The sequence below is a fragment of the Thalia democratica genome, chromosome 9, assembly GCF_965202585.1.
Source record: "Thalia democratica chromosome 9, ktThaDemo2.hap1.1, whole genome shotgun sequence".
Classification (NCBI taxonomy): Eukaryota; Metazoa; Chordata; class Thaliacea; order Salpida; family Salpidae; genus Thalia; species Thalia democratica.
The window spans coordinates 10,911,010-10,938,938 of NC_139173.1; the positions used below are offsets into that span (position 1 = coordinate 10,911,010).

Consider the following 27,929-nt stretch of genomic DNA (forward strand, 5'->3'; position numbering starts at 1 on the left):
AGTTTTAAGTATCAACAAAACATCAAAGATAAAAACTTTATTTTGAATATACCTTCAATGATTTTCCAACTATAAATACCTACTTTAAAGTTTGTCAAAAAATTTTAGTTTAAAAACTTTTTTTGATTAAATTGTCCTTTTCTAAGCATTAGTGCATGTAAATTCCATACTAATTTTTTCAGTTTTTTTGCGATAAAATTTTTTGAAGTTTTGGTGATTGACAATATAAATTATGGCGTTTGTTGTGGACGAAGACTTTGCAAACAAACTGGCAAAGCTGGATATGACAGGAGATGGCTTCTGTTAAAGAATTGTAGGAAAACTGTTAAAGTATCTAATGTAACAAAGTTTTAATAATCAAGTTTTCGTTTCTGTAAAAACTGTGTCTTATACCTATAGAGGCAAAACTTTTAAAATATACATGCTATAGAACATTTAGAATACATACTTGAATAATAGTATTTACAAATATAATTCCTTTTCAATGTTATCAACATTTGATGTTGTTAAATATCAAATAACTATCATTTTAATTTTATTTTTATATATTCACCTTATACTTTTTTAATTCAAAACCAGTTAAACTGTGTGAACTTTTTCATAAAAAAAGATTTTCTTCAGACCAGTGTTTTTCAAAAATAGCACCTGTGAACATTAGTGTTCATAGAAACTTTATTAAGGTCTACAGCAAGTTTTTCAAAAGTTGAAATAAATTTAATCACGTTTTAACTTCATTTTTAAATTTATTAAGCTGTTTTATTGTTACACCCCCCATTAAGTTTTCCCGTCATTAAATAAACAGAGAAAAATAAATTATAACAATTGAGATTTAGTAGAAATAACTGTGTTTTAAATATCTGATAAAGTTTTATTTATTTGAACAATGTGCACAAATTCTCAAGTTTGCAAATCACTAGTATAAAATCACAACCCTCTAGTTGTTGAATTATTTTAGAATAAAATTAAAACAACCTTGCTTATAATGTTTTATATTTAAATTTTCAACAAGTTTACCCTTTTTAATTACCTAGTTGATGTATCATTTTCGTCAAAGCTCTATTCACGCTTTTTATAAGTTATAATGTTTTAACTAAAACTATACTTACATGTTAGAAAACTTTATACTCTTTAATGTATACTACTTTAGACCAGTTAACAAACCATGCCGTAAAGACCGCACAAGACCAGAACAACGTACGGAGTCCAGGCAACGGCGAAACTGACCACCGCCCAGATAGTGGCTCTGATGACCGCTATCTCTCTGAGAAGCAGCGACTCCCTCATGCTGCAACTGAAACGAGGCGAACTTGGATTGTAGCTCAACCCTGTCTTGCGTCGCCTTCTTATCATGGACAAGGTGTCGAGGTGGCAGTATGTGATGATTGCTACAGGAACTGTGAAAATATAAAGGTTGTAAGCTGAAGTTGTAACTGCTGTACACAATACTGTGTTTAGAGTTTTGTTGTAAACAAAACAACAATTGAAATTTAGAAAATATATTTCCAAACAAGTCCATAAATACTTAAATGCTCTATACAAGCTGTGTTGATGATTTACTTGCTAAATTATAAAAAAATGGTAAAAAAAGCTAATAAATTGATTTTGTTTTTGTACTACAGGAATTGTTATTTATTTTCAGTACACTATTTCATTACCAGTAAAGAAAATGATTGAAGCATTTTGATGCTTGCAAAGTTAACCTTTGCAAAAAACTAAATACAATTTTTGTATAAAAAATAACGACACATACTTTGCACTTTAATTGGAATTTAGTAAGAAATAAATATTCATAAATTTATATCTAAGTTGATATAATATTCTTAAGCTTAGTTGTATAAAGTAGTAGTTGATAAAGGTATACTAAAAAGTATATAAAGAACTTCAATAAAAACGTTAAGTATTCGCACTATTTTTCTTACAAAATTTGTATGTACTCCAAATAAGTTACTTAGCAAATAAAAATTTACTTCAACGATATTACTCGTTAAAACCCACCAAAACTCTTGGTTTTTTTTCTGTTTCAGTAGCTAAAATTATTTAACTAATCTTATCTTTTGTTAGGGTTAGAATTTTTAGAGATGTAAGAGTTAGAACAATAGATATTTCATTTTATTTTTAGTTTTGTTATTAATATTACTAATGAAAACGATTAAAAACCTTTAAATTTTGGCCAAAGATTTAAAAAAAATACTAATTAAGGTTTATAATAGGGGTCAACAGCACTTTATAAAGATTAAAGGACAGATAAATATAATAAACCATTGATAATCATAGCTTTCTCAAGACAATGTTTTTTTGTGAAACCATTTTCCAAAATAATGTTATAAGTTTAGCACTATAATTTTATTAAAATATAAAAGAATAAGCCATATTTCACAAGTACAATTACACCATAACGAAATTGTAAATTATAAATAATAAACTCAACTATTTTTTTAAATATTTCTACAATTTTATTAGTAAAATAATTTGCGTGCTATAGTGTACCGACCCCTGAACTATAAAAACGTAAACATAAATTTGAGGTGAAGAAATAAAAAATGTATATTAGAACAATTATTAGAGTCTGTGCTTAAGAGTTTATTTATTTTATCTACCCGTGTTTATATATGCTTGTTTTTTAGGTAATGTATAACAAAAAAGTCAGTTCAAATATTTTCCTAAATGTAATTTAAAAGGAAGACAACATAAAAAAATTAAAAGTAATGCTAAATAAATCTAATACAGACAAATACGAATGGTAATAATATGAATCCAAAAAATTAAAAGTAAAAAGTAGTTCATTAGACAATAGTTTTTGATATTAAGTTCTCTAAAAATTTGGTTGAAATGCTTGTAATAATTTTATACTTTGAAACTTACTTACAAATCCAAAAGAAATAATAGTGTAAACAAAAATATGGTTTTTGATGCTTCTATCCAAGTAGTTAAAAGTACAGCTCACACCGAGCCCATCAAGAAAAAATGAACCAAACCCGAAATAAGGAAATGAACTCACAAGTATTCTGAAAATAAAACTAAGTTTAGAGGCTAAAAAAAGTAACCAATTTATTATCGAATAGAAGTACATAATCGCTTAAAGTAAAAAAAGTTTTTTTTAGTTTGTATTTTTATTGATTGAAAACGATAAACAAAGAAAAAAAACTTAACTGTTAATTGAAAAGTTAAGCTTAATAAATAGTTGTTTTTGAAATATAGCTTATGTAACGTTTAAAAGGAGCTACTTTTAAAACTAGCCAAAGAAAGTTCTAAAATATCTGAAATTTTAGAGCAAAGTTTTTAATTTTGTTTTAACAAAAATTGTTTGTTGAAGTACAATGCAAGAAAATTATTTTTACCAAAAGTATAGCAAGTTTAGTAAAAATTATTAAAAGTATTAGATTTTGATCTATTAACTGTCCTGGACAAGACATTAAAAGGAATCCGTGGTGTGCGACTCGATAACCGAAAGGTTTTCGTGCACCAGGTCCTAGGACCAAATATCTTGAGCGTATTTTTTGTCGTTCAATAAACTATGTATGTAAATTTGAATTACTTAATTAACATTATTGTGATTCTTTTTTATTTTTTTTATAAATCTCACAAAAGTAACATATAAAAATATGTTTGAATGTTTAGCAAAAAAACTAATAACTTTCTTAGAAGATTTCAAATAAAGAAGTTTAACTTTAAAAAAAGTATTACTAGCAGAAACCAACTTTAGTTGTAAGCGATTAATTTTAAATCTATACTAGAAAATAAGTAGTTTAGTTCTTTCATTTATATATTTAATATGAAAAATATTTTTGAGCATAAATTTAAATGTTTATAACTTAGTAATTTTTTCTATTTAAAATAACGTTTGAAATATTTACTTATCTAAAAATTTACACCTTTTACAATTTATATTTACTAAAAGTCAGGTTTTTCTGGATTTTTAAAATATTGTTTTCATACAACTTGTTGTTGTTGGTCGTGTGGTGAAGTTCATAAATTATTATTTATAAGAAGAAAATAAATAATTTTTAATTTTTATCAGACTTAGCAATAAAACAAATTCAACTGTAAATTTTATGTTAAGCTGTTTTTAACATTTAAAATAGCTGCTAAAATACAAAATTGATCCCCTGCCAAGTAAATGAACATATAAAAATCGAAATACTTTTGCATCTGAGTAATTCCAGGCTAAACTTTTTTGAGAATTACAGATTTTTTGACGTAAATACAAATCGGTATTTTATATACTTTTTATTAAAACTAAACTATTTGGTAAAGTGTTGAGCGGTATTTAATAAAGCATTTGCCAAAAAAGCAAAAAATAATGTACTTGACATAAAAACCAAAGCTAAAATAAAAACATTAAGATAGTCTAATATTTAAAACAAAACTGAATTACTCAATTAAAATAATAATAATTAACTAAAACAAAAATTAATTACAACAGTATTAAAATTTAACTAGCTTTTATCTTAAAATTAAGAAAACAAAGGATTCTTAAACCAGTTTATATTTTAATTTTTTTTTTTTTATTATTAAAAAAAATTGCTATCGTGTTGTTGAGAAAATTAAAACAAAACAGTATTCAAACATTAAAACTTTTCCATGTCTTGTGATAACAATTTTACTGAAGCAATACAAATTTATTTAATTAGTGTTTAACTTAGAGGTGTCTTTTTTGATTGCAAAAATATGTTCAAAAGTTTTTAACTGTTTACTCGATTATGTGATTATTTAACAATTTATTTTAGTACAAGAGAAATCTAAAAATAATACATGTAAAACTTCTAAGTATATAACAATTAGAAATTATTTACTTGAACAAAATTGTTTGTACGACCATTTTCTAAACTTTTTGTTACATAAAACCAAAAATATAAAACTATAACTTAATTAACTTAAAACTTCAATGCAGTAAAATATATAAAATATAAAGTTAAGCGTTTTTATAAACTTTAAAATTGTTAAAAAACCAACTACTTAATTAAAAATAGTAATGTAGTTTTTTTAAACTAATTCAAAGATTACTTTACTATAACATAACTTTGCTAATATTAGCGACTCATCGGAAGCCAATAGTCTATTAATACTATTGAATTTTATAGTTTTTATTTGTTATTTGTAAAATTTCTATTACTGCCACACGATACAATAAATTATTTGTTCAAAAAATCTTGTTCTTGGTAAAGTAATCGATTAACGTTGAGAAAATACACAATATTAAGTGATGTTTGTATAACTTTGTTTCCTACTAAGTTTCGACGCAATGCACCTAATTCCCTAATGTAAAAATGAAAGAAACATGTATACTATGATCTTTTACATACTAAAAACTTATAATAAACACAGGAAAATAAGTATAAACTATACAAAAGTAATACAAAACATTTAAATAGAGTAAAACAATTAGACCTGGATGTTTAGATTTGGAAAGAAAAAAACATTATATCTTCTTCAAGGAATTCTAGAAAACAAAACAAAAAAAAAACAGTTAATTAAAATTCATCTAAAATGTACGTTACGGCAGTAATAAAAGTAATTGAAAATATTTTGAAACTACTAAGTCATAGTTAGTTATGATTTATACAATTATTATTTATATATCAAGTATATGAGATTGTTTTTATACAACAAGATGTGTTCTTTAAATAAAACACTTTAAACTAGAATTGTATGCTTACAAAAACATCTAAAGTTTAGTTACAAACGAAGTTATAAATAAAAGACCAAAATAAATAATCCGCTTTTGAACAAAATTTACTTTTTCAGTACTTATTTAGTAAAATTATCAACGTTTTTATGTGTCACTTAAAAAAAAAGTTCGGAAGAGTACAAAGCATTAACATAAACATGGTTGTATAGAAGATTTAAACATATATGAAATGATTGTGTTTAAATGTGTTTTTTTTACGATTACATACAAATATATAGAAACTGAACATAAACAGTAACAGAACAGTATGATAAAAATTAATATAAACATATTTACAGGGTCCAGAATAATTTGTAATTCTAACATCTAATATACATTATAAAAAGGTTATATTATGATTTTTTGCACTATCGTTGTTTTAAGTTTGTCTAGCTAAGTTATTAAATAAACTGAGCGGATTATATTTTGCACGTTTTTAGTAACTTAATTACCATAAATGAGATTAGTCATCTGTTATTTTTTATTACACACCCATTTGTTCTACCGTTGTTTTAGGATAACTTTTAACTTTTTTAAACATAAAACATAACTACCCTCTTCATATGGATTATATTATTCTAAACTTTAAATCAGTTACAATAAAGTTTAAAAACTAACTAATTTTAGTAGTTTTTATGTTTAAAAATAGTTGTAAAATAAAGATTTAAACTTAATTTCAAGCATGTTAGGTAAATTTGAAAATCAGAACTTTATATATATGTTTTGTTTCTTAAACGAAAAAAAACCGCTTAAAATATTTGGTCTTAGGACCTGGTACGCGAAAAAATATTTCGGTTATGGAGTTGCACACGACTTGGATACCTTTTAACGTCTTGTCCAGGACATATATATATAAATTATTCTGTTATTAAAATCTATTCCGTCATTAAAATTAAAAATAATTAAAAACGTGATAATTAAAAATAAATAATTTATATATCTAATAAAATTAAAAACAAATACTTTTATAAATTCTACGATGAATATTTTTCATTATTAGCTTTATTACAAAGTATGTAATCATTAATAAGTTAACATACTTACGATAGCATCCAAACGATTGTTGTGTTTTTATAATACGTAGCCATTCGTGGTTGGTACGTGCTGTAGTGTTTAACTGCACTTTTTCTTTCAATTGCTATCGTGGTCAAGGTGAATATTTGTGAATACGCGAATATCGAGTCCACAAATGCGACGTAGAAGCATGCTGTGATTTGTAACATTTTTACATTGAGATGTCAATTTAGTTTAATAAAACGTTTTAGATTTTTTAGTATTTGCTGTAGTTATAATATAATATAATGAACAACATAGTTGCCCTAATTTTTTTAGCTTTCATGTAAAACAGTTTAAGAAAAAAAACTAACAGGGTAAATCTAAACTTAATTTCTAAATGAATGTAAAAGTGTTCTAATAACTTTATGAAACAAGTTATATATAACTAAACATTCAAGATGAAAAACATTAAGTAACTTAAAAAAAGCAAAAATGTTATTTTAAGGTACTAAAACGTTTAAGTTTACGATGTTTCTTTGGTAGTTTAGTTACACAGTTAGAAAATTTACATAAGTTTAAGTTTGATAAATACTAATTAATTTAAGAACTAAAAACCAAAACAAAATACATAATTGAAAAAAGGCTGCTTTTTTAAACGGTTTAATGTTACAAAATTTATAAAAAACTTATAATAAATAGACCTTTATCCGAAGTTTGAAAGCTCTAATTAAGGTGATAAAATGTTAGCTTTAAGATTAAGAAAATTTATGTAAACAAAACATAGTCTTGTAAACCCTAACATTTTAAAGGACTAAATATAGTTCTTTTTAAATGTAAAAAACAAACTATCAAAATTCAATTATGAGAAATTAAAATTAAAAAGTAAAAATAGTAACAAAGACGATGTTACCAATGTTCAAAACTACGTGCATTCGATTGACGTATAAGAACAACAGCGGTATAATTGATTATTAAATAGCAAATTAATATTACAAGCAGAAAACACACTACTACCCGTACCGTTAGAGCACTAATAAGTATGTTTTGTTCTTAAGCATAGGAGTTGTAGACAAAGCTGTTACATTTTTTTATTGATCATGCTTACCGATGATGTTTTTTTGTTTTATTATTTAAAAGCACGAACCATGCTTTCCCAACTTCCACCTTCTCTGCACACACGAATACAGGATGAGCGGAAAATGAATACAGATGCCCATGTCGGCTATTGTGAGCGATAGAAGGGGCATGTTCAAGAGGCGTGATGGTCTTTTGTAAAATATTCTGAAATTTTTATTGTATTTCAATCACTGGAGTCAAAACACCGCAGACGTAGTTCAGAACATGCGTCATTCAGTGACGAGTCGCTTTCTAGTGTTATGTAATTTTAAGTGGTGTTTTATTAGAATTTTGCTGAGCACTGTACTTTTAGACTTTTTTTTCACAGAAAAAAACATTATGAGTATAAAAATTTTTACTTCTGTTTAAAAGACTTGTTAGCTATAATATAAAATAAACTAATGTCTACAAACTGTTTAAAAAAGTTTACAACTTTTATTGTACTTTCAGTGAAAAGTTTAAGTACCTCAAACTTTGTAAATTAAAACTTTAAAAAAGATTAACTTGCTAAAATTTAAATTAGTTTGAACTGAGAGTAATATTGTAATTAAACAAAAATCAGTAGACTACAGTACAATATATTTGTTTTTCAAAAGTGTTAAAGGTTAAAAAGTATGTAAATATTTAAATATCTATAATTATAAAAACTATTATTTTTATACAATTGAAAAGTAGCGAAAAAAATGACTTGTTACAGCATTTATAAATCTATGCAATAGAACAAAAATTAGCTATAATTGTATATTTACTTGTTCTTTTATAACTAAGTTTGGAGTGTGAGAAAAAATAAAGTTTTTTTAACCGATTAGTTCTGCATTAACTATTCTAAATTATGTAAAACTGGACCTTAGTTTAAATAAAATGCACAGAAATCAAGTTATGTCTAAAAACTTTTGAAGGGTTATTTTAAATTTTCGGCAGCTTTACTAAGAGTTTTCAAGGTATTTTAAGTTTTAAATCATAAATTTAATGCTTTTAAATTGCGTTATTAGAGCAAATTTAATAAATATCCGTTTCTACTAAATCGTTTGAAGTTGATAAGCTTTTAAATAACATATAACATAACTTCCGCTGTTTTTAAGAAATTTTAAGAGCTTTATTTAAAACATAGTTTATTTTATGTGTATCATTTTACCATACTAATTACTTTAAACAAACTTAAATGGTTGTTTTAAAGTTTTACTTAAAATAAGAAAAAAATGACTTTTTTGAAATGATATTTTCTAACGACCTATTAAAAGCAACAGTTTTCATAATTATTTAATTTGAAAACGTTCTAGGTTTCATACTGTTTTGATTTTACAATAGTTGTAAACAATAAAAAATTGTAAAATAAATTTTAATTTAACTATTCTGTAAAGATTAATCATAAAATATGATGTATTACGTCAAAATAAATCAATCGAACTTTTGTACGTTTTTATATACATAATAAAATTTAAGCATAAAACCTCTGGTAAATTAACGCAGCTCTTTTTTAATTTTTTTATTTATTTATAAAACTTTAATGGTTGATTAAATTTTTTTATAAAGATAAAGAAACTGTAGCTAAACTTATTAAACTTTTTATGCATTCAGTCTTTTTGGATCAATTAGTTCTAAATTAAACCTGTTTTTTTTAACTAAATATGAAAACAACTATACTTCTTAAAAATTGTTAAGTTAATGTATGTAATACACCTAGAAACCTTAAAAGTTTTTCAACATAAATTCGACTACATTTTAAATAAAAACAATTAAAAATTTATAAGATTTTTTACATACAACCGTTTCTAATTTCTGCTTCTTAAGCTTTGTTTGTTATGAGCTTTTTTTATAACGTACCATATAGAAAATATATTAGTGGTTTAGACTTTAATTAGTTTTTAATTAGTTACTAAGCATCTGATATTTTTTTGAAACAGTTGTTTCTTGCTAATTTTAAACATAGTTTATATTTTCAATTTAAAAGTAGTTATAATATAATGATTGTTGTTTATTTGAAATAAATTATACCACTAATTCACGTGTGCATAAAATAACTATGAACAACAAATTTTACTATGTAAAGTTTATAAAAATAAAGAGAACCACTTTCGTTTATAAACATTACACAACACTAGCTTAGTGTTGACCAATTTTCGAAACTTTTTCTTATAGTTGAAAGCGTGGATGTTTATATAAAGTTAGTATTTTTCTGAGAAACCTTAATAAATAATTTATAGTAGAAAAAAAAGGAAACGGGTGACACTTTACTTAATTAAAAGAGCACTTAGCTTAATTTAATCAAAGTAGTTTATAAACAGGTTACAGTTTTATAACTACGCAAAGAAGGTTTTTCTATTAATTGGAAAAACATCAACAACAAAACAAAAATAAACAAAAACAGCTGATAACTTCTCAAAAAAAAAACATTTGTTTTGCCTTGTGTTTACGAATATCAAAAATGCTATATATACTTTTTTGTCTTGAAACAAACTTTCGCGTGATATTTGTAGTAATTTTTGTGAGCCATACAAACATACAAAAAAAACTTGTCTTCTGTTTTTCTTCAGCTTAAATAAAAAACTAAAGATTCTTAATATAATTAAAAGTCTATTATTGTAACTCTGAAACAAAAACATTTTTGAACATATAGAAAATTTAGGTAGTAGCATAAATAAACTAAATCTGATGAAGCTTAAACTTTTCTAGGATTGAAAAAAAAAATAAGTTACTTGTTTTAGTAGTGCTTGAGGAGAATTCAAGCTTAAAAAAGGTTAACTAGGAACAAAAAATAGTTTTACTAAAAATATGCTAATGTTATCAAAGTGTGGCGAAAATTACTTTCGCTGTAAAAAAAATAGTCTAAAAGCTAAATGAATTTTTCAGCAGGTTTTTTTTTGTTAGTTTATATCTATATTTTATGTTTTAAATACTAGTAAAATACAACTTAATCCGTATCATTGCAAGAACTCATTAGAGAAAAAAAACCTTATAAATAACATTGCTTAAAATACTTTAAAATTTTACATCTGAATATTATTTCAAATTTTTAAACTGAAAAGTTTAAAATTTTTGGTAATATTTGGTTTAGTTTTCGCTCTGCATAATATTTTTATTTATTTAAAAAAGTTAGCGTGATCTACTTCTAACAAAAGCAAAGAAAACCAACAACCGTGATTTCACAGTCAATATATTTAATTTAAAATAATTTAAGCTTTAAAATAAAATAACAAAAGTAAAACAACATTTCAAAAAACTTGTATTATCAATTTTTATAAATAAAGGACTTTCATTTTTTAGTTTTTTGTAATAAAATTAGTTAGATATAAAAAAATATTTTTAATAAAGTGTTTATTTGCGTTAATAGTTGGTATAACCGCTGAAAAATTGTAAGAAATTTAAAGTATAATGTTTTTGTTTATATTATATATAATCTTTTACTGCAATATTTTATTTGCAATGAAACACTCTACCAATAGAAAAATTTTTAAAGACAATATATACAGTTCAAGTTTTTTTTTTTCAAAGTTAATAATATTTTAAAAGTTTCTGTTTTAAATGTTAAAATAAGTAAAGTTGTTAACACAAATATCACTTGTCTTCATTTTCTTTTCTTTATTAACGTAATATTCGATAACCGAAAGGTTCCTTTGTGCACCAGGTCCTTAGACCAAACTTTTTGAGCGCTTATTATCGTTCAATAAAAAATATATATGTTTATGCTAGATCTCTCAGTGTGCTACATAATTTAATTTTTAATCAAATTTTTTGTGTTAAGTTGTTAGTCTAATGAAATCAAGAGAAAAATTGTACGTTTCTTTTACTTTGGATATTGTGTTAAACGTATTTTAAAACACCTACTATTTCAAAAAAAGACTTCTTCTATAGTAATTTTTACTTAAATTTTATCTTTCGATTCACTGAGTTATAACACAGTTTATCTATTTTATCCTTATAAAAACAAGCTTGACAACTTTATATTTTCACTAACTTTAATGTTTTACTGATAATTTAACCTTCACTAACTTTTTGTAAAATAAAAGAATGCAGAAGTTGCATGTTAAAGCGGGCAGTCCAATCATAAACACAAGAGTGGCGATGAGGTCATACCACCTGTCATCAACCTGTACAACATTAGTGTTCCATTCGTCCAAAGAACTGTAGTTGAAAGTTCTGTTCGTCATGATCTCACTGTCTGAAGCCGTAAATACGTGAAATAAAAACAAGCTAATGGCTTTTAAAGTTCATTCTCTGTTCTTTTTTTATTCAGCGATTTCTCTTCTAAAAATTTATCTTTTGGAAATTTTTGTTTTGCGTAAACTATTTTTCACCGAAAAATACTTCAAGTTTGTGTTGTTGTGTAAGCTGTTTAAACTTGCAACTAAAATAAAACATGTTTTTTAAATGTAATAGTGTTAAATTTTTTTGCTGTTCTGATTGGACTTTTTTTTTGTTCATAGGCTTAAGGAAAAAAAAATATTTTGATAATGTAATTAAAAAATTTGATATTTTAAATAAAACGTACGAAATTCCTACTAAATATTAATCTACATATTATTATTGATACATTAGTACCATTATTCTATTGACTTTTGATAAAAAATATATTTTACTTTTGTCGTATAATTTTTTGTATTTCCCTTACTGTAGCTGTTTCAAACATTTTTAAGTTTTTAAAAAGAATAAGATTTTTTTACTTCCCCTTTTTTTTTAAGTTATACTAAGTAAATTATGGAAATAACGTTTTTTTTTTCAGTTTGGATATTTATAAATATAACCTTTATCAATTTTATATTTTCAATTTGAATGTGTATTTATTTTGAGATTTTGTATATAATTATTAGTCTTTTTGAAACAAACACGAAGTATTTATACTCAAAAAAAGATATATATAAAGAAATAACTTGGTATAGTTAAACGAATAAAGTTTTTAGTCACTGAGTATTTTAATAAACTCGTGTAACAGAATAAACAGCTAATCCTTTTTTTACTTATTTTCCTCTCATGATTCAAAAAACTTAAAAAGTAATTATTTTAGACTTGGTAAAAAAAATATATGAGAAGTTTTATTAGAATTGATTTAAAATCATAAACGTTTAGCTCCATAAATTAAGTTATGAATAATAGTTATAAAAAAATGTTGATTTATCAACACACAGAAACATATGTTGGTACAATAAAGGAAGATTGCTGTATAATTTGTTTTTATAATATAAGTTATAACTGTTCAAAATATAAATTTAAGTGTTTGTTAACAAAAGATCCTAGTGAAACAAGTTCACTGGAATATATAATAAATACAAATTATACAGTATCTTCTTTTATTGCACCGACGTATGTTTACACCACACATGTATACACATACCTTAGCTTCTATTCTTTTCTTTTACAGTATTAATTTTTTTACAGAACCCAGTTGAAGTGTGTTAATCCGTTAACACACAGAAACATATGTCGGTGCAATAAAAGAATATACTGTATAATTTATATTTATTAAATTAAGTTATACTACATATACAGCTTTATATAATAATGTTATGTAAGACTCGATAACCGAAAGGTTTTTACGTACACCAAGTTCTTAGACTAGACTTTTTGAGACAGTCTTTTACAAATTTTATTGTAGAAAAAAAACGTTATGTAACTACTAAATAAAAATTTATTTTTGAAATGAAGTATGTTTTAGTTTTGAAGCCTTTTTACTGTGACATTTGAAAAAGCTTATCGATACATCGAAATAGCAAAAACTTTCTTTTTCTTTTATTGAAGTTCGTATAAGTTTTACTCTGAAAATAATGTTTCAAACATCTTAAATTGTATAATTTGAAATCCGAAGATTTTTACATAAATATCTATGAAGTTTTTAAAATATTTGCTTTGCTGATTCTTTCTGACTGTAAGCACGTTCGAATCGACTGTGTCTCAATATGAGAATATAGTTTTGCTTGAATGGTTAGTTTTGCATTTCTGAAGACTGCATAATCGATAGATAATACAAAAAAGAGCAAAGTTACAAATCTGCAGAACTTTTGACAGATGGGGTAACACTTTACAGAATTATAAAACAATACTACAGATAAAACAAAAATACTCAGTATTACTAGGATGATTTAATAACTTTTTATGGTATCATTTTATTTACATATAAGTTATATTACATTCAAAAAAATACAAACGTGTATTACAAAAGTTTTAGTTCATTTCATAAAAGATGTACAATAGCTTTTCAGTTTTTTTATACTTTTTATAAAAACATAAAGAAATAAATGTAATGCTCAGTGTACGTCTTTTTTGAGTGTGAGTTTCTAAATTCATTACAAGTTATGTAGATTTATAAAACGCACCGAAACATTCTAAATTTAATTTTTGTTTATAAAAATAACTTTATTTTATAAAGAAGTTTTTATTATTTAATGATTTACTTTTATTTAAATAAATAAAATTTAAACTACTTTCTATACCGCACTCACCAGGCTGATTTATCTTCTAAAACTTAGAGAAACTTTTTTGATTTATTGTCTGTAAAAGTTGTTGAACTTGAAAATATTCAAAGTTGTAGGTACGTTTATAAAGTTAACATTTGACAATTTAAAAGAAAAGAGCGATTTGTTAAATACTTAAAATTTCATATGGTCGCTAGCAAGCGATAATCAAAGATGTGTCGCATTTATTCTAAACAAATTTTAAATTTTGTTAACATAACTGTTATAAATTGTAGTATTGAAACTTGAAAATATTTTAAACAAAAAACTTAACGAACAAGATAGAATTGGTCTAAAACTCATTGTTTTTTCAACATTAAAGCTGTTTTGTTTTATAAAAACATTAGTCTAAGTTCAACAGTTATATTGAAGACTATTAAAAAATAAAATTATCTCAAAACTCTAGTTTTTCTTACATTATGTTTGTGAAAATTAAGTTGAGAAAAATACTACTTTACTGCAATAAATGCCTTTTTATACTTGTTAAAATGTTTAATTTTTACAGAGTGTATATTTTTAAAACATATCTTAAAAAGTCATTCGAAAAACGAATACAACAACTTTTTATGAAAACATTGGTTATATATGTCAAAATAGTACTAATTATAAAAAAAATTTACTCGTAGTTTCAACATACAATGAACATTGATAAAAAGTGTACTAGTTATTTTTGGTTTATATTCATATTACTTTATAACTTATAACATAGCAGAGCAAGTATAAAATACAACATAAATCTCTAATGAATTGAATATAAAGTAAACAAAAGGATTGGCCATACCAATTTGATCATCAGACCACAAGCTTTAGGTAGACTGAGACTGGCTTCGTCCGGATTAGGATTTCAACCCTTTTGTAAAATTTGAACTTGTCTCATGGCTTACAAAAATCCATGTTTCTGCAAAATTTCGCCGATTTTTTTGTATATAAGGTATTACTTTATTTTTATTATTTACTATCAATAGCTTAGAAAACCGTCAACAAGTTTTGACTTTTATTTTATTTTTTCAAAGCTATTTTAGGGAACAAAAAACCTTTCGTGTTCTTTTATAAGGTGTATTATTAATTTTACAGACTTCGAAAACGCATTAGTTGATTAGAGTGTAGCATTACATGTTGTTTTGATTTCCCGATAGACCTTGCTTTTCTGAATATTTTAAGCTTAACGTCCTTTTATATTTTCAATGATTGAATTTTATTTAAAAAAGTGTTTTAAGTAAAATACTTTTGTTAACACTCTTTTATTTTTCTTCAAGTTAAATCAAAGTTTGAATATGATACTGGAATTTTGAAGGAGTACTATCTAAAAACTTTCCAGCTTGTTTTATTCACGTTCACCTAATTAGTTGTATTTCATTTTTAAGTGTTTGTTATTTTAAAATTTACTTTAAAATACTAGCTTTAAACCCAATGTTACGATAACTGTTTATATTAACTGTCTTTCTAATAATAAAGTTAAGGTAACATGCTAGTACCAAACATTTCTTAATCATATGTATAAATGATGTTCGTCTTAACTTATTTTTACTTAAGTATACATAAGTAAATTTTTTATTTAGCAATGTTCATTAATCATTACAAAAGTGTACATGTTCTAACAATAAATATATAATCGTTTTTATTAATAAAAACGATGAAAAGTTTAATCCCAATTAGACATAGAAACTACTTTATATTCTGTTTTTGTTTATTGACTTTTAATGTGTTGTACACAAAACGATGAAATTGTTTAATGCTGTCAGAAAACTTTTAAAAAATCAAAATAAACCGTAAAGGAAGTTTCAAAATAAAACTTTTGGATACTATTTTGTAATTGTTAGAAATTTGCTTCTAAGTGTGTTTAGCTCTATACGACTAAAGATATAACTAAATAATTAAATTTAGATTTTTTAAATCAGTACTTATAAAGTATTGTACCTTTAAAGTTTTCATAGTATATATTCATGTTTTAAATAAGTAAAACAAAGAATTTGTTTACTTCTGTTCAGCAAACTGTTAAAAAATGTAGAATAATTAGTAGTCTTTATTTATATAACTGTTTCTTAAAACACGAGGAAATTACTAATTCATTATGTTAATATATAAACTGTATTTGAGCTTAAAGTTTAAATATGTAGTGTAGATTGTTTAAGCAGTTTTTTTCCATAATAACCATATGTACTTTTACTTTAATTTAAAAACTTTTTTATTTAAGTTAAAACAAATTATATATATATATATATATATGCTACTCTTTTCATTTCAACAGAGCTAAAAAACCAAAAAATTAATTGTAAATAAATTTCACACTGTAAACTTACTTTATATACTCTGACTCTCGATGATACTAATGATATTTTCTTTTTTATGTGACTATATTATAAAAACCATTGTCGTAGTTAGTTTTTTTCACAGTACTGTGTACAATAAAAAGCATGGTACAAAGTGTATTAAAAGCGTTGTAATGTAAAATTTACTTCCGATTGCACGAACGTCCTTATAACTATAAAGTTTAAACCAATATATTAGATTGTTTAGATTTTTTCTCAAACTTCAGTTGTAGAATGCAATTTTTTTAAACATACATTTTGGACTAACTCTTAAACCGTAGAATTTACTTTCTACTTTTTTTTAAAGCTGTATGTTTGTAGCTTAAGTATTTTTTACATGGGTTTACTTTAATTAATAATTGTGAAAGTTTAAACTTCGACTGAACTTCAACTTTTTTATACTGTTTGTCAAAAAGAAAAACTATGTTATTCTATTTATATACTTTTTCAGGAACTAAAAAGAGCAAAAAAAACTAGTACTAAAGTTAAGTAAGAACAATTTTTCTGAATAAGTTATAAAGCTTGTTAAAATTAAGATTAAAGTCATAAATTGAAAATTTAAGACATGGTCCTAAATTAAGTCTTAGATTTGTATTATGAATGTAATAGATCTAAATGAAATAGATTTTAATTGAAAAAATAATTTGTTTAAAATTTGGTAAACTTTTTAATATAGCACCTTTAGTATTGTAACAATTGATTTTAAGAAATTCATCAGCTACTCATGAACGTTTGATTTCGTAAACGTTTCTTTTCAATGTGTAGTAATATCTAATAATAAAAAACAACTACAATTGAATATATACAATAAATGTTCTGTTTTTTAGCTAATTATAAAGACAAAATACTTTAATTTTAGTTCTAGTTTTTTTTTAAGTTAACGTTTTCTAACACGGCAGTGTTTAAAATTATACCAGTTTTCAAATTTCAGAATACAATAGAAAAGTTGCAACAAAAAAATTTACTTTGATAAAAAACATTTTAAACCTTTGGGGTAAAAAAATCTGTTTTTTTTCAAAACTAGATTGCAATAAAAACTTTATAAAAAATCTAACTAAATAAATTAAAGTGTTATTTTCAAATTTACATTTTTAAAGAAATATTTAAGAACAATTTGTGTCCAAGTTAAAAATATATACTTTGAAACATAAAAGCCTTACAATTTTATACTTTGAATTTATTTGTGAAACAATATATATTAAGAAACAGATTGCAATAAAAACAACTATAAGTATTCCATAGTTCAAACACTTTTTTGAAAAAAGTAAGAAAACGGAAAAAAAAAAAAACTCAGTTAATAGTTTAAATTAAAAGAACAATATATTACAACTAAATATCTGTAATATAAAGTTGCCTTGTTAGATATCTTTTGGTCAGAATAAATATTTTTCAACATAATGATAATAATAAAAGTTGAAAATACAAGCTTTCCTTTTTTAAAGTATTTTTTTTAGGTTTTTAAGTAAACGAAAACTTCTAAGTTTATAAGTCACTAAACAAGTTTTAAAATTGTTTACAAAATGCAAAAGTTGGCTAGTTAGATGATGCACTTATGCTAAAATTATTTCTAATTCTTGTTTGTTAAGTAGTAGGTTTAGTTTTTTTTTTCTTATTCAAGATTATTTTACTAAAAAATGGTTAAGTTAATTCAAACTATTTATCAAAGTATGTCTCCTAAAAGAGTTTTTTTAGTTTTAATCGACAACAAACAAAATGCTTACCATGAGATGTAGAAAAATTAATCTATAAAAATAAAATTGCTTATTCTAAAATGCAATATAAATAGTTAAAAAACAAAAAAAAACAATCCAATTATGTACTATTTTTAATTAAAATGTTTTCTTTTCTTTGTAGTTTAATTAGATTATTTTATAAAAATATAGTTTTTTTAAGCTAAAGTAAACTAAGTACCACCCCAAAATTTTAAAGAGAGTTTATGTTTCTGTAAAGCTTTCAAGTTAATTTTAAAAAAATTGTATAAAACAAACAAAATAACTTTTTTATTTAGAAAAAAAAGTACAGGTTTTAAAGGCATTAGTCATGGAAATAGTAAAGTTATACATGTTTTTTAATAGTGCAAGATTACCATCAATAATAAATAGACTATGATTTAAAAACTTAAATCATAAAAACTTAAATTTTGTAGAAATTAAAAACTAGTTAGCAAATTAAAAACTAATTAGAAAATTTACAAAATTAAATATTATAGCAATAAAACTTTTTTTCGGTTTTTTATATAATTTAATTTTTATATAGTTTTTTTTTTTGATACACTTAACAATACTTTTAATCATTTAGTTTTTTATTAAAAAAGCATGATCGGTAAGAAAACAAACTTTTTACATAATTTTTCTAAAATGCAACCATATTGTAAAGTCTTCTTTAAAAATGTGCCATGTTTTCGGTTTGTGTGGGTTATCAAGTTCCGCTCTAGTTAACACTAGCTGCCCGTCTTTCACGAAACGCGTGTTGAACCAAAAGTAAAACGGACACTGATCATATCCTTTGGGCAAATTTTTCTGAAAGAAAGACAAATGATAGGTTTTGTATGACATAAAACAATAAACAGCAAACAGTTTTTCAAAGTGTTATCAGAAATTTGTTTTGATTGATCTACTTGTATTTGTTGAAGTAATAACTAGTGTAAGTTTGAATAAAACTTTGTATCGATTTATAATACTCTATTATTTAATATGAACTAAAAATAAAGTCCAAACGTTAGAACTTGAAATATTTTTAAATTATCATATACATCTTAACTTTTATAAAACTCAAAACCTTTTGATTGAACTTAAAATTTCGTAACAAAAGCTGTTGCTTAAAACTTAAAGTAATTAAAGTTAAATTTATTATAACTATATTTTTTGTTATGTAAAGCTTAACTATTAAATCAACTAACGTTTGTAGAAGTAAATCTAATTTTCACGTCATCTTTTAAAATAGGACTCTTGTCGAGTTCTACTGAAATTTTATTCAATCCTCTATCATACTTGAGCTGTAAGCAAAAATGTGAAATATTAAAAACTAGTCTTTTACCAACAGTTTCATGTAAGTTGTATATTAAGAGCATGCTATTATGTATACTTCTTTACTAATCCTACTTGACTTTCTTGACTTAAAACTATTTAAAAGAATAATAAACACGGCTGATATTAATTGATACTTAAAGGGTTTGATTACTTTAAGTAAACAGTTGATTAAACAATTTTACCTCGCAAGTTGATGTGTTGTTAAATGTGTACGACGCAGCTACTGTTTTGTTCATTATAATTTCCATGGTCAAGTCGCTGCCATTGCCATCTCCAACACCTTTTAAAAAGTTTTATAGTTTCATAGCACAACTAAACAACTTGATTTAATTCAAAACTACCGTTTCACAGTGGTGACACTACCAAGTGAAGTAAATTTGAAACAATATTACTTTATAAGCACGAAATAGTGAGTTATTTCAACAATCGCTAGGTTTTTAAGGATAATATTATGTAAACTTTATGAAAAAAATTGATAAGAATTTTATAAACAATTAAATAAGTTTTCTTTTTTAGGTTAAAAGTTTTTATAGTTTAAAAGATACAGGAAAATGCGTGTAAAATTACTTAACTTTCTTTTAATTAGTAAAGACTGTTTACTATTTTTAAAACTAAGCTAAAAAAAATTGACAAGACAACCATGTTTTGCGTTGAAAAAAAGAACATTAAACTTGTTTAAGATTGAACTTTTTTAATAAAAAATTGCAAAACCTTAACACTGTATATAAAAGTTAAATTTTTTTTAAACATTCGAGTTCCTTGTAAAACCAAAAACAGTTTGTATTAATTTATCGTTGCTTAAAGTTTTATTTCGAATCAAATGAAGTATATGTTAGTATTTATTGGAGTTTTGAATAAACAATACAAAACGTTTTCAAGTATCAATTACAATACTTTTCGGATGATTTGTTCAGCTGAATAAATTGTAATTGTTTCGCTGTTCTAAAGCTTATCATAACGATTAAAGTGACAAGCTAGTAGAAGGGAAAGCATTACTAATGTAACAAATTAAGATGATTCAAGTTGTCTGTTTCGTTTATTTTCATAGTTTGAGTCAATTTAGTCGGTATTTTAATCCTGATTAATTGTTTTATTTACTAATAAAGCTACAATAACATTTTTTTTAAACAAAGTAAGTATACATAGGTTAATCATAAACAAGTACATTTAGCGAATTTTTTTTATAAAATTAACTTTCTGAAAAAAAATGTAACAAATAATCTCTTTTGCTAATTTTGACAACTTTAATTGTTTTTTTTTGGAAACTAAAATAATAAAAGTAATATGTGGTACATAAATCGAAAAAAAAAACCTGCGATAGAAGTAATTTCAATTTCTTTGATTTGCAACTCCATCGGGGGTGGCAGACTTCCATAGTAAACCTTTTTTATTTGTTCATAGTAACCCACGTACCTAATCTGAGACGCTGTTTCCACCCCCTGGAAGGTTTCACCCACTTCTAAGTCAGTCCTCCGCTTTCCAAAATATTCTAAGCATTCCTTTTAAAAATATTCAGATATAAAATCCAGTTTTTAGAAAAAACATAAATTGTTGTGATCAAAATTAATTAATTTTTAATGTTTTATTTATGTGTATTATAATTTTAAATGTATACTGGTTTATAACATTAAGCCATTTTGTATTAGAATATATTTTGAGTAATATTTAAAGCATATAAATTTCTGCACGACGAATATCTGTAGGTTATAAATTGCAAATAGTCACAAAAAAAACAGAGTTTATTCATCTTATCTCACTAGTTTTTAGTTGGCTTTTTGTAACTACTTTTTGAGTTTTATTTAAAAATTTTGTAAAAAATCATGAGTGATTTACTTGATATCAACCTGGTTTTTATCTATAAAATTTCAGCATTCAATAAAATATCATGTATGTATTGTCTATAGGATATCATTAACTAGATCAAAACTCAAACAATACACCAATAAACCATGACTTTACATGTCAAAAATTTTATGGTGATAGTTTAAACTTACTTTATTTATTTTAAAGCAAATTAAACAAAAACTTGATTTTCAAAACCATTAAATAAATGTTAAGAATTTTAGTTATCTGTATACAACAATATGCAAAGTTATAGTTTAAAGTAAAAGTCGTATAAAAACGTCAAACATTTAAAATTACTAAAATTAAAACTTAAAAAATATTTTAATACTAGTTTTCATAGAACTGTTTAAAAGTAAAATTTATCATAAGATATGAAAATTAAACTAAAACATTTTAGTAAAAAGTTTTACTAAAAACCATTTAAATTTCGATAAAAACCTACGATAACCTTTACTAAAAGCTATACAAAATTACTGCCGTTAAGATAAAAAAACTTGTACCGCATTGCTTTTACAAGATAAGTTTTGTGTTACACTACTAAATACAAACCTAATTGTATTTTTTATGTAAAAAGTATTAAACCAATTATAAAAAACAACAGCTAAGATTTTTCTATTTTAATTTTTTAATCAATTGTATAAGTTAAAGTTCTGTAACAACTATTTGCTGTATATACTGCTAATAGTATGTTTATCTTAACGCTTTTTTTTTTTCGATGTAAATTAAAATTCACTTAATACTTTATTTTTTACAATACTAAAAAAAAAGTCAAGTACCATGCTTAAAACTAGTTTAATTTACAAGGAATTGACCTTACAAATGATTTTATTAGTCTTACAGTTTAAAGATGTAGGTTAAGATAAAACACTTTCTTTAACTTAATATATATTTCAAGTTTTAAAACAAAAGAAAAACTTTTTTTTTTAATATTAAATTGTGTTAAACAATTTAGATAACTCGCTATAGGTTTTAGAAATTTTTTAACATGCAGTTTTAATTTAGTTTCAAAAATTTAACGTAAGCTAAGCAAAACTTGTTTTAAAAGACACTATCAAAAAACAAAAAAAATTGTCAAAACATAGCACAAAAACTCAATTTTTTATTAAATGCTAGTCAACTAACTTTTGCCTCACTAAACTGCCCACACTCAATCAACCAGGTACATATCATGGTACCAGTTCTGCCCTTGCCCCCTTTGCAGTGTATCGCAACCACGTTTGAATCATCCGCATTCATCCACGTATTCACATCGTTCACAAACTTGAACATATCACTAAAATATGTGAGCAAAGTAATAAAATATTGTGTTAGATTTCTTATTCATTATATTTATTTAAATTTAGTTGGTTGAAAGCTGGTTACTTTTACAAAACTATGAAAGTTAGTCATATACTTGATAACTGCTAGTACTTATTTTTAGTTTTCGGGCTGCGGCAGATTACTTAATAGCAAAAACTTTGTTTTCATAACTTGCTTTGATAAATCAAAAAACAATTGCTTAAACATTGATATATTGAGTAAACTTTTCATAATAACCATCAAAAGTTTGATCAAATACTTACTTGAGCGTGGGTACGTTATGGTCATCAATATAAACTCGATAAACTTTGTTGTCAAATTTAGTCTCATCATAACCACGTTCGCCTTTAATTTAAAAAACAATCAGTTTAGGAGGTTCTTAAATCATTTCAGAAAATAAATAAAATCTTTAAAAAAAAGTTTTACTATAACACAGTTTTACTTTTACGAAATTACTTTTAAAGTGTTTAGAAATAAATAAAATTTTAAAACTTTTTTTGATTAAAAGGATTGATATAAACGTTTAAGCAACAACAAAAATTTATATTGAAAAAAGGTATGTTTAAAAATACTTGAAGATAAACAAAAACACTTTTAAGTAACTTAAATATTCATTTTTTTGAATTATTACAAAATTTCGTCAATGGTTTAATCGTTTAAAAAAATGTTACATCATATGTTACTAAATTTAAGTTCACAATATTTAGATTTTTATTAAATATAAAAGTAAGAAGATAAAAGTTTTCAAATAACATAACCAAAAGATAGAGATATGATAAGGTTAATTTTTAAACATCATTTACCATTTGTGTCTATTGTTGTTAACCTTTAAGTTTGGTTTTACATATTTCAACAGTCTAGTGAAATATTTAAGCAGATAATTCAAATTTATAGTTTATAATTAAAACATTTATTTGTCGTTTTATATGATTGAACTTCGCTAATTGTATAAAAATGTGTTTATCTATCAAAAACAAACCTTAAATTATTGTTTTTTGCTATATTTAAAAACACTTTTAACAAAAAACGTAGAAAGTGTACATTTCTATAAATCATCCATTGAGAAAACATAAACATTTTTTTACTTGTTTTAAAGTATTTATAGTTTGAGTTAATGAATTTTAAACAGCTTGACTCACTACAAAGATTGTAAATTCTAAAGTGGCTCGGGTGCTTCGTTTTGAAGAATCTTGCCACCTCGTTTATCGGGTTCCTGTACAGTTGTTGAGTTCCTGTGCTTGGAAAAGACATGGCTATGACTCGGTCGGTGATGTACGTCAGATCCAAATCGAAACCGTCTTTCTAAAACAAACAGCATCTTTTTTAAAATTACCATTAATAATTAGTAATTTCAATTGATAGTTACTAATATGTTTTAAAGTAAAGTTTAGACACATATATTTAAAATAAAAAGTGTTAAATTTACATTTTGTTAATAATTATTTAAAAGTAGTTCGTCATTAGCCAAGAAAAAAGTTAAATAGTTGTTTGTATTGTTATTTGTATAAGTCTAACGAGTTTATATTGGTGTTATCTGTATTGCTATTTTAACTTCATAGTTTTTTATTAATTTTGTAACTCTAATTACATTTCTTTATAAACACAAACGAACAAATCATAAAACTTGAAAAACAGATTCACTTATATTGTATTAAGTATAAGACTATTAAAAAAATAGTACTTCAAAAAATATTAAACAAACATTGTATCTCCTTTTGTTTTGCGAAATTATTTTTCTTCCCTGCTTCTTGAACTGTTCTTTTTTGGAGAAAATTCTCAAAATTCTTGCAGCGCGCAATGCTCGCACGACTACCACGATACTGCCGTACTGTTGCAGACTCTGGTTGTCGATTGTGACGTAGGCGATCGTAATAATGAACGTCGCGATGACCACGCTGAAGTCTATGATTTCCCACTTTAAGCTGAAGTACTTTTTGTACCTGAAATGTACTAGTCTTAAACTGTTTTGTAAATTACAATAAAGTAAAAAATAACATCTCTCTAGCTTATTAAATTAAATACTTTTTTAAACTATCGAAAAAAAATTCATTTTACTGTTTTAAATTGCTATAAATTATACATTTGAGTTTGGTTATACATTTGAGAGTATTAAGTTTTATCAAAAGTTTGTACATTAAACTTCTTACAATTTAAAGATTTCTTCAAGCAAAGTAGTATTTTAGATATATCAAAAAAGTTTAAAACTCGTTAATCTATAACTCTTTAATTGAAAGCAAAACCACTAAAAAAAAATTAAACTTTGATGTTTACTTTAAAAAAGGAAGTAGAGTTATCAATATTTACCTAAAAAATGTAAATCTTTAATTTTTTAGTAAAAATTCTTCTTATTTTACATTGATGTTTATTAGCTTTGTTGTTAGTTTTATGGTGTACTAAAATGTGTTTTATCTAAAAAATACTTATTTTAACTAATTTAATATTAGTTCAATTTATTTTTATTTATATGGTAGAGTTAAACATAATATAGATACTTGTTTACACGTCTCTCAAACCTTGTTTAAATGCATAAAATAATGTTTTTTGTATAGATCGGTTATTATTTATAAAAGTCCTTCTTTACAATCGTGTCTTATCTTATTACTCAAAACCATATCTTTTATTTTTTCAAAGGCTTTTATTTTCTCGCAAAAGGTTCTAAGAAAATGCTCGTTCGTTATTAAAGTTAAAAAATTTATATTTGAATTATAAACACATATTTCAATATTTACTTTAAAGTTCAAAGCAATCAAATACCCGTAAGCGAAAATTCTCAGGCCGACGTCGCACAGGAAAATGCAGCAAAAAGTCAAGGAAAGAGCATCGAAAGCAGCAACTTTTTTCGGGTCTCCGTTAGAAGTGGAGAGGTCGATTATCATCAGAAGTATGTCAATGACGATCAATATGACTATTCCGAGCATCCATCGAAAACTGTCCACTTGGTTTTTCACCAGAAACTGGTAATGTCTGTGATATAACAAGTTAGGCGTTTTAATTAAGATTTTAGTATTTTATAAGCTTTTAAAAAAAAATCATTCAAACTAGATGCTTAAATTTTTGTTAACAAAAAATTAACATATTAATCATCTATACGTGGTACATTATGCAAAAAATTAAAAAATTAAGAACTATGTAAGTACATTTACGGTATTTTATTTCAATACTAGTAAAATTTCAATTAGAAAAACGTAATAAATATAAGTATATACATGTTATTCATTTTTTAATAAAACAGTGCTGTTTATAGCTTTATAATGTACTAGACTTAATTTATCATTTTTTGTTTGTTTTTAGTTTTTTTCTCATTATACGAAGATTTATTATTTTTTTGTAAAAAACCAAAGTTTTATTTTAGAGATTTTAATAGTTTAAGTCCTACACAACTTGAAAAACTAACTCGTATTTAGTTTCAGCATTATATCTTTCTCTTCCATTGTCTATTGGGTCTAAGTTCCATTGGGATGAAATTTTATTTGAAAAATTTACGTTCTTCTGTTCAATATCTAAAAACAGTAAAGTCTTTATTAAGTTTAGCATCTTTTATATAGTAGTTGAAAAAGCAGACTAATGTTACTTCTTTTTTTTATTACTATGCAAGTACAATAGATTTTTTCTTAGCAACAGGGCAGAAAACATTTACGCACAAAGATGTCAATAGTTCTTATATTATTTCCGATAAAGGAAAAAAAAAACCTGAAGTTTAAAGTAAAGTAGTTAGTTTAAACAATCTATAGAAAAAAAAAAAAACAAAACCTAAATGGGTAAACTCAATGTGTTTAGTTAATTACAGTTTGGTGATAAATAAAATTAGTTAAATTAAATTGTGTATAAGTGTACGTTTATATTTATGTAATCAAACTTGTAGTTTAAGCTATTTAGTAAACGTTCTTATATTGTTTAGATAAAATATTCTTTTGTTTGTTTTTTAAACTTGATTATTTGAGTAAAATTTTTTGATCTTGTTAAAAGAAAGTACTTAATATATGTATTGCTAATATAAATATTATACTAAACTTAAACTAATTAATCATTAAAATTAAAGAGTAAAAGCTAATAAATAACATTTAGTTATCATGATATCTTCTACAAAAGTACGCAATTAATATTTAAATGACGCTTAAATCAAAATAAACTAAAAAAATATTATCTTTTAGAAATAGAATAAATTTAAAGAAATACTATTTAAAGTTAGACAAAAATAATTAAAAGATATAAAGTAGGTAATACACAGGCAGTATTAAATTTGATATAACTATTAATGCAACAATTAAAAATTTTTACAAGATTTTTAAACTTATTCTAAATGATTGTTTTACTTTTTACTCAAAATATAGATGTTCTTTTTAAAATATTTTCAAAGTATAAAATGCTAAAATTTAAACCAAGGTGTTCAGATATTTAAAAATAAATACTGTAAACAGAAAAAAAATTCTAATAACTGTACTTTACGACTTCTTAAACTAAATTTAAAAATTAAAGTCTTAAATAAATAATAGTTATAAAGTGTAATATTATTAAGCCCTTAAGTAGTTTAAATTATAAGTTAATGTCTACATGTGCGTATACTTAAATGCTGTTAAAAGAAATTAGATGAGCATAATTCTACAGATGAGTGTACTACACGATAATAATTTTAATAGTATTTTTGTCAGAAAGTAACCCTATAAACTGATTTTAAATTTTAAATTTTGCAATTTATTTGTGTTATTTTCATACAAAAATAATAATCAATACAATAAAACTTCATAACATGAATAAAAAATGTGCTTGAACTGATTGATTTAAAGTTTCAAGTAGAAAACAGATCTTTTATTTTAATTAAAGTCAAATTAATGAAACTATAGGTTAAAAATAAAAAATAAATCTTTAAACAAACCATCATTAACCGATCCGTTACTATTATTTCGATTTTCAAAACTAACATTCAGTATGGCGGATCCATCAGTTGTCATATTTCAAATATCTACACTGCCAATCTACGTAAAATGTTTTGATTTATAAACAACATAAATAACTATATATTAAGTTTTTGCATAATGTTAAAACTGAGTGCACTTGTTGTCTACAAGTTGACCTTTTGAGCTAGTACTTCATCAATTTTTTAAGTTTTTAATAAATAAAATTTTTTAACATATTAGATTTAAAACAATAGAAAACTTTGAATAATGTTTATTTTAATAAAAGTTTAAAGTAGAGTAATTTACTTGATTAACACTAAGTAGCT

The 27,929-nt window shown here is 24.1% G+C and overlaps 1 protein-coding gene across 1 annotated transcript; it reads right to left on the reverse strand.

The window, feature by feature from the left end:
* Window positions 1–1,152: 1,152 nt before the first annotated feature.
* Window positions 1,153–27,657, reverse strand: LOC145844808 (phosphatidylinositol 3,4,5-trisphosphate 3-phosphatase TPTE2-like). Its single transcript, XM_082952229.1, has 15 exons — window positions 27,582–27,657; window positions 26,103–26,208; window positions 25,463–25,672; window positions 24,411–24,648; window positions 23,848–24,010; window positions 22,972–23,053; window positions 22,532–22,682; window positions 20,877–21,063; window positions 19,747–19,844; window positions 19,435–19,530; window positions 18,900–19,054; window positions 11,771–11,935; window positions 7,809–7,945; window positions 6,792–6,875; window positions 1,153–1,394 (listed from the first exon to the last, which is right to left on the reverse strand). Exons 1-15 carry the CDS (start codon window positions 27,655–27,657, stop codon window positions 1,153–1,155), a joined length of 2,190 nt encoding a protein of 729 aa, XP_082808355.1.
* Between the last annotated feature and the right edge of the window lie 272 nt (window positions 27,658–27,929).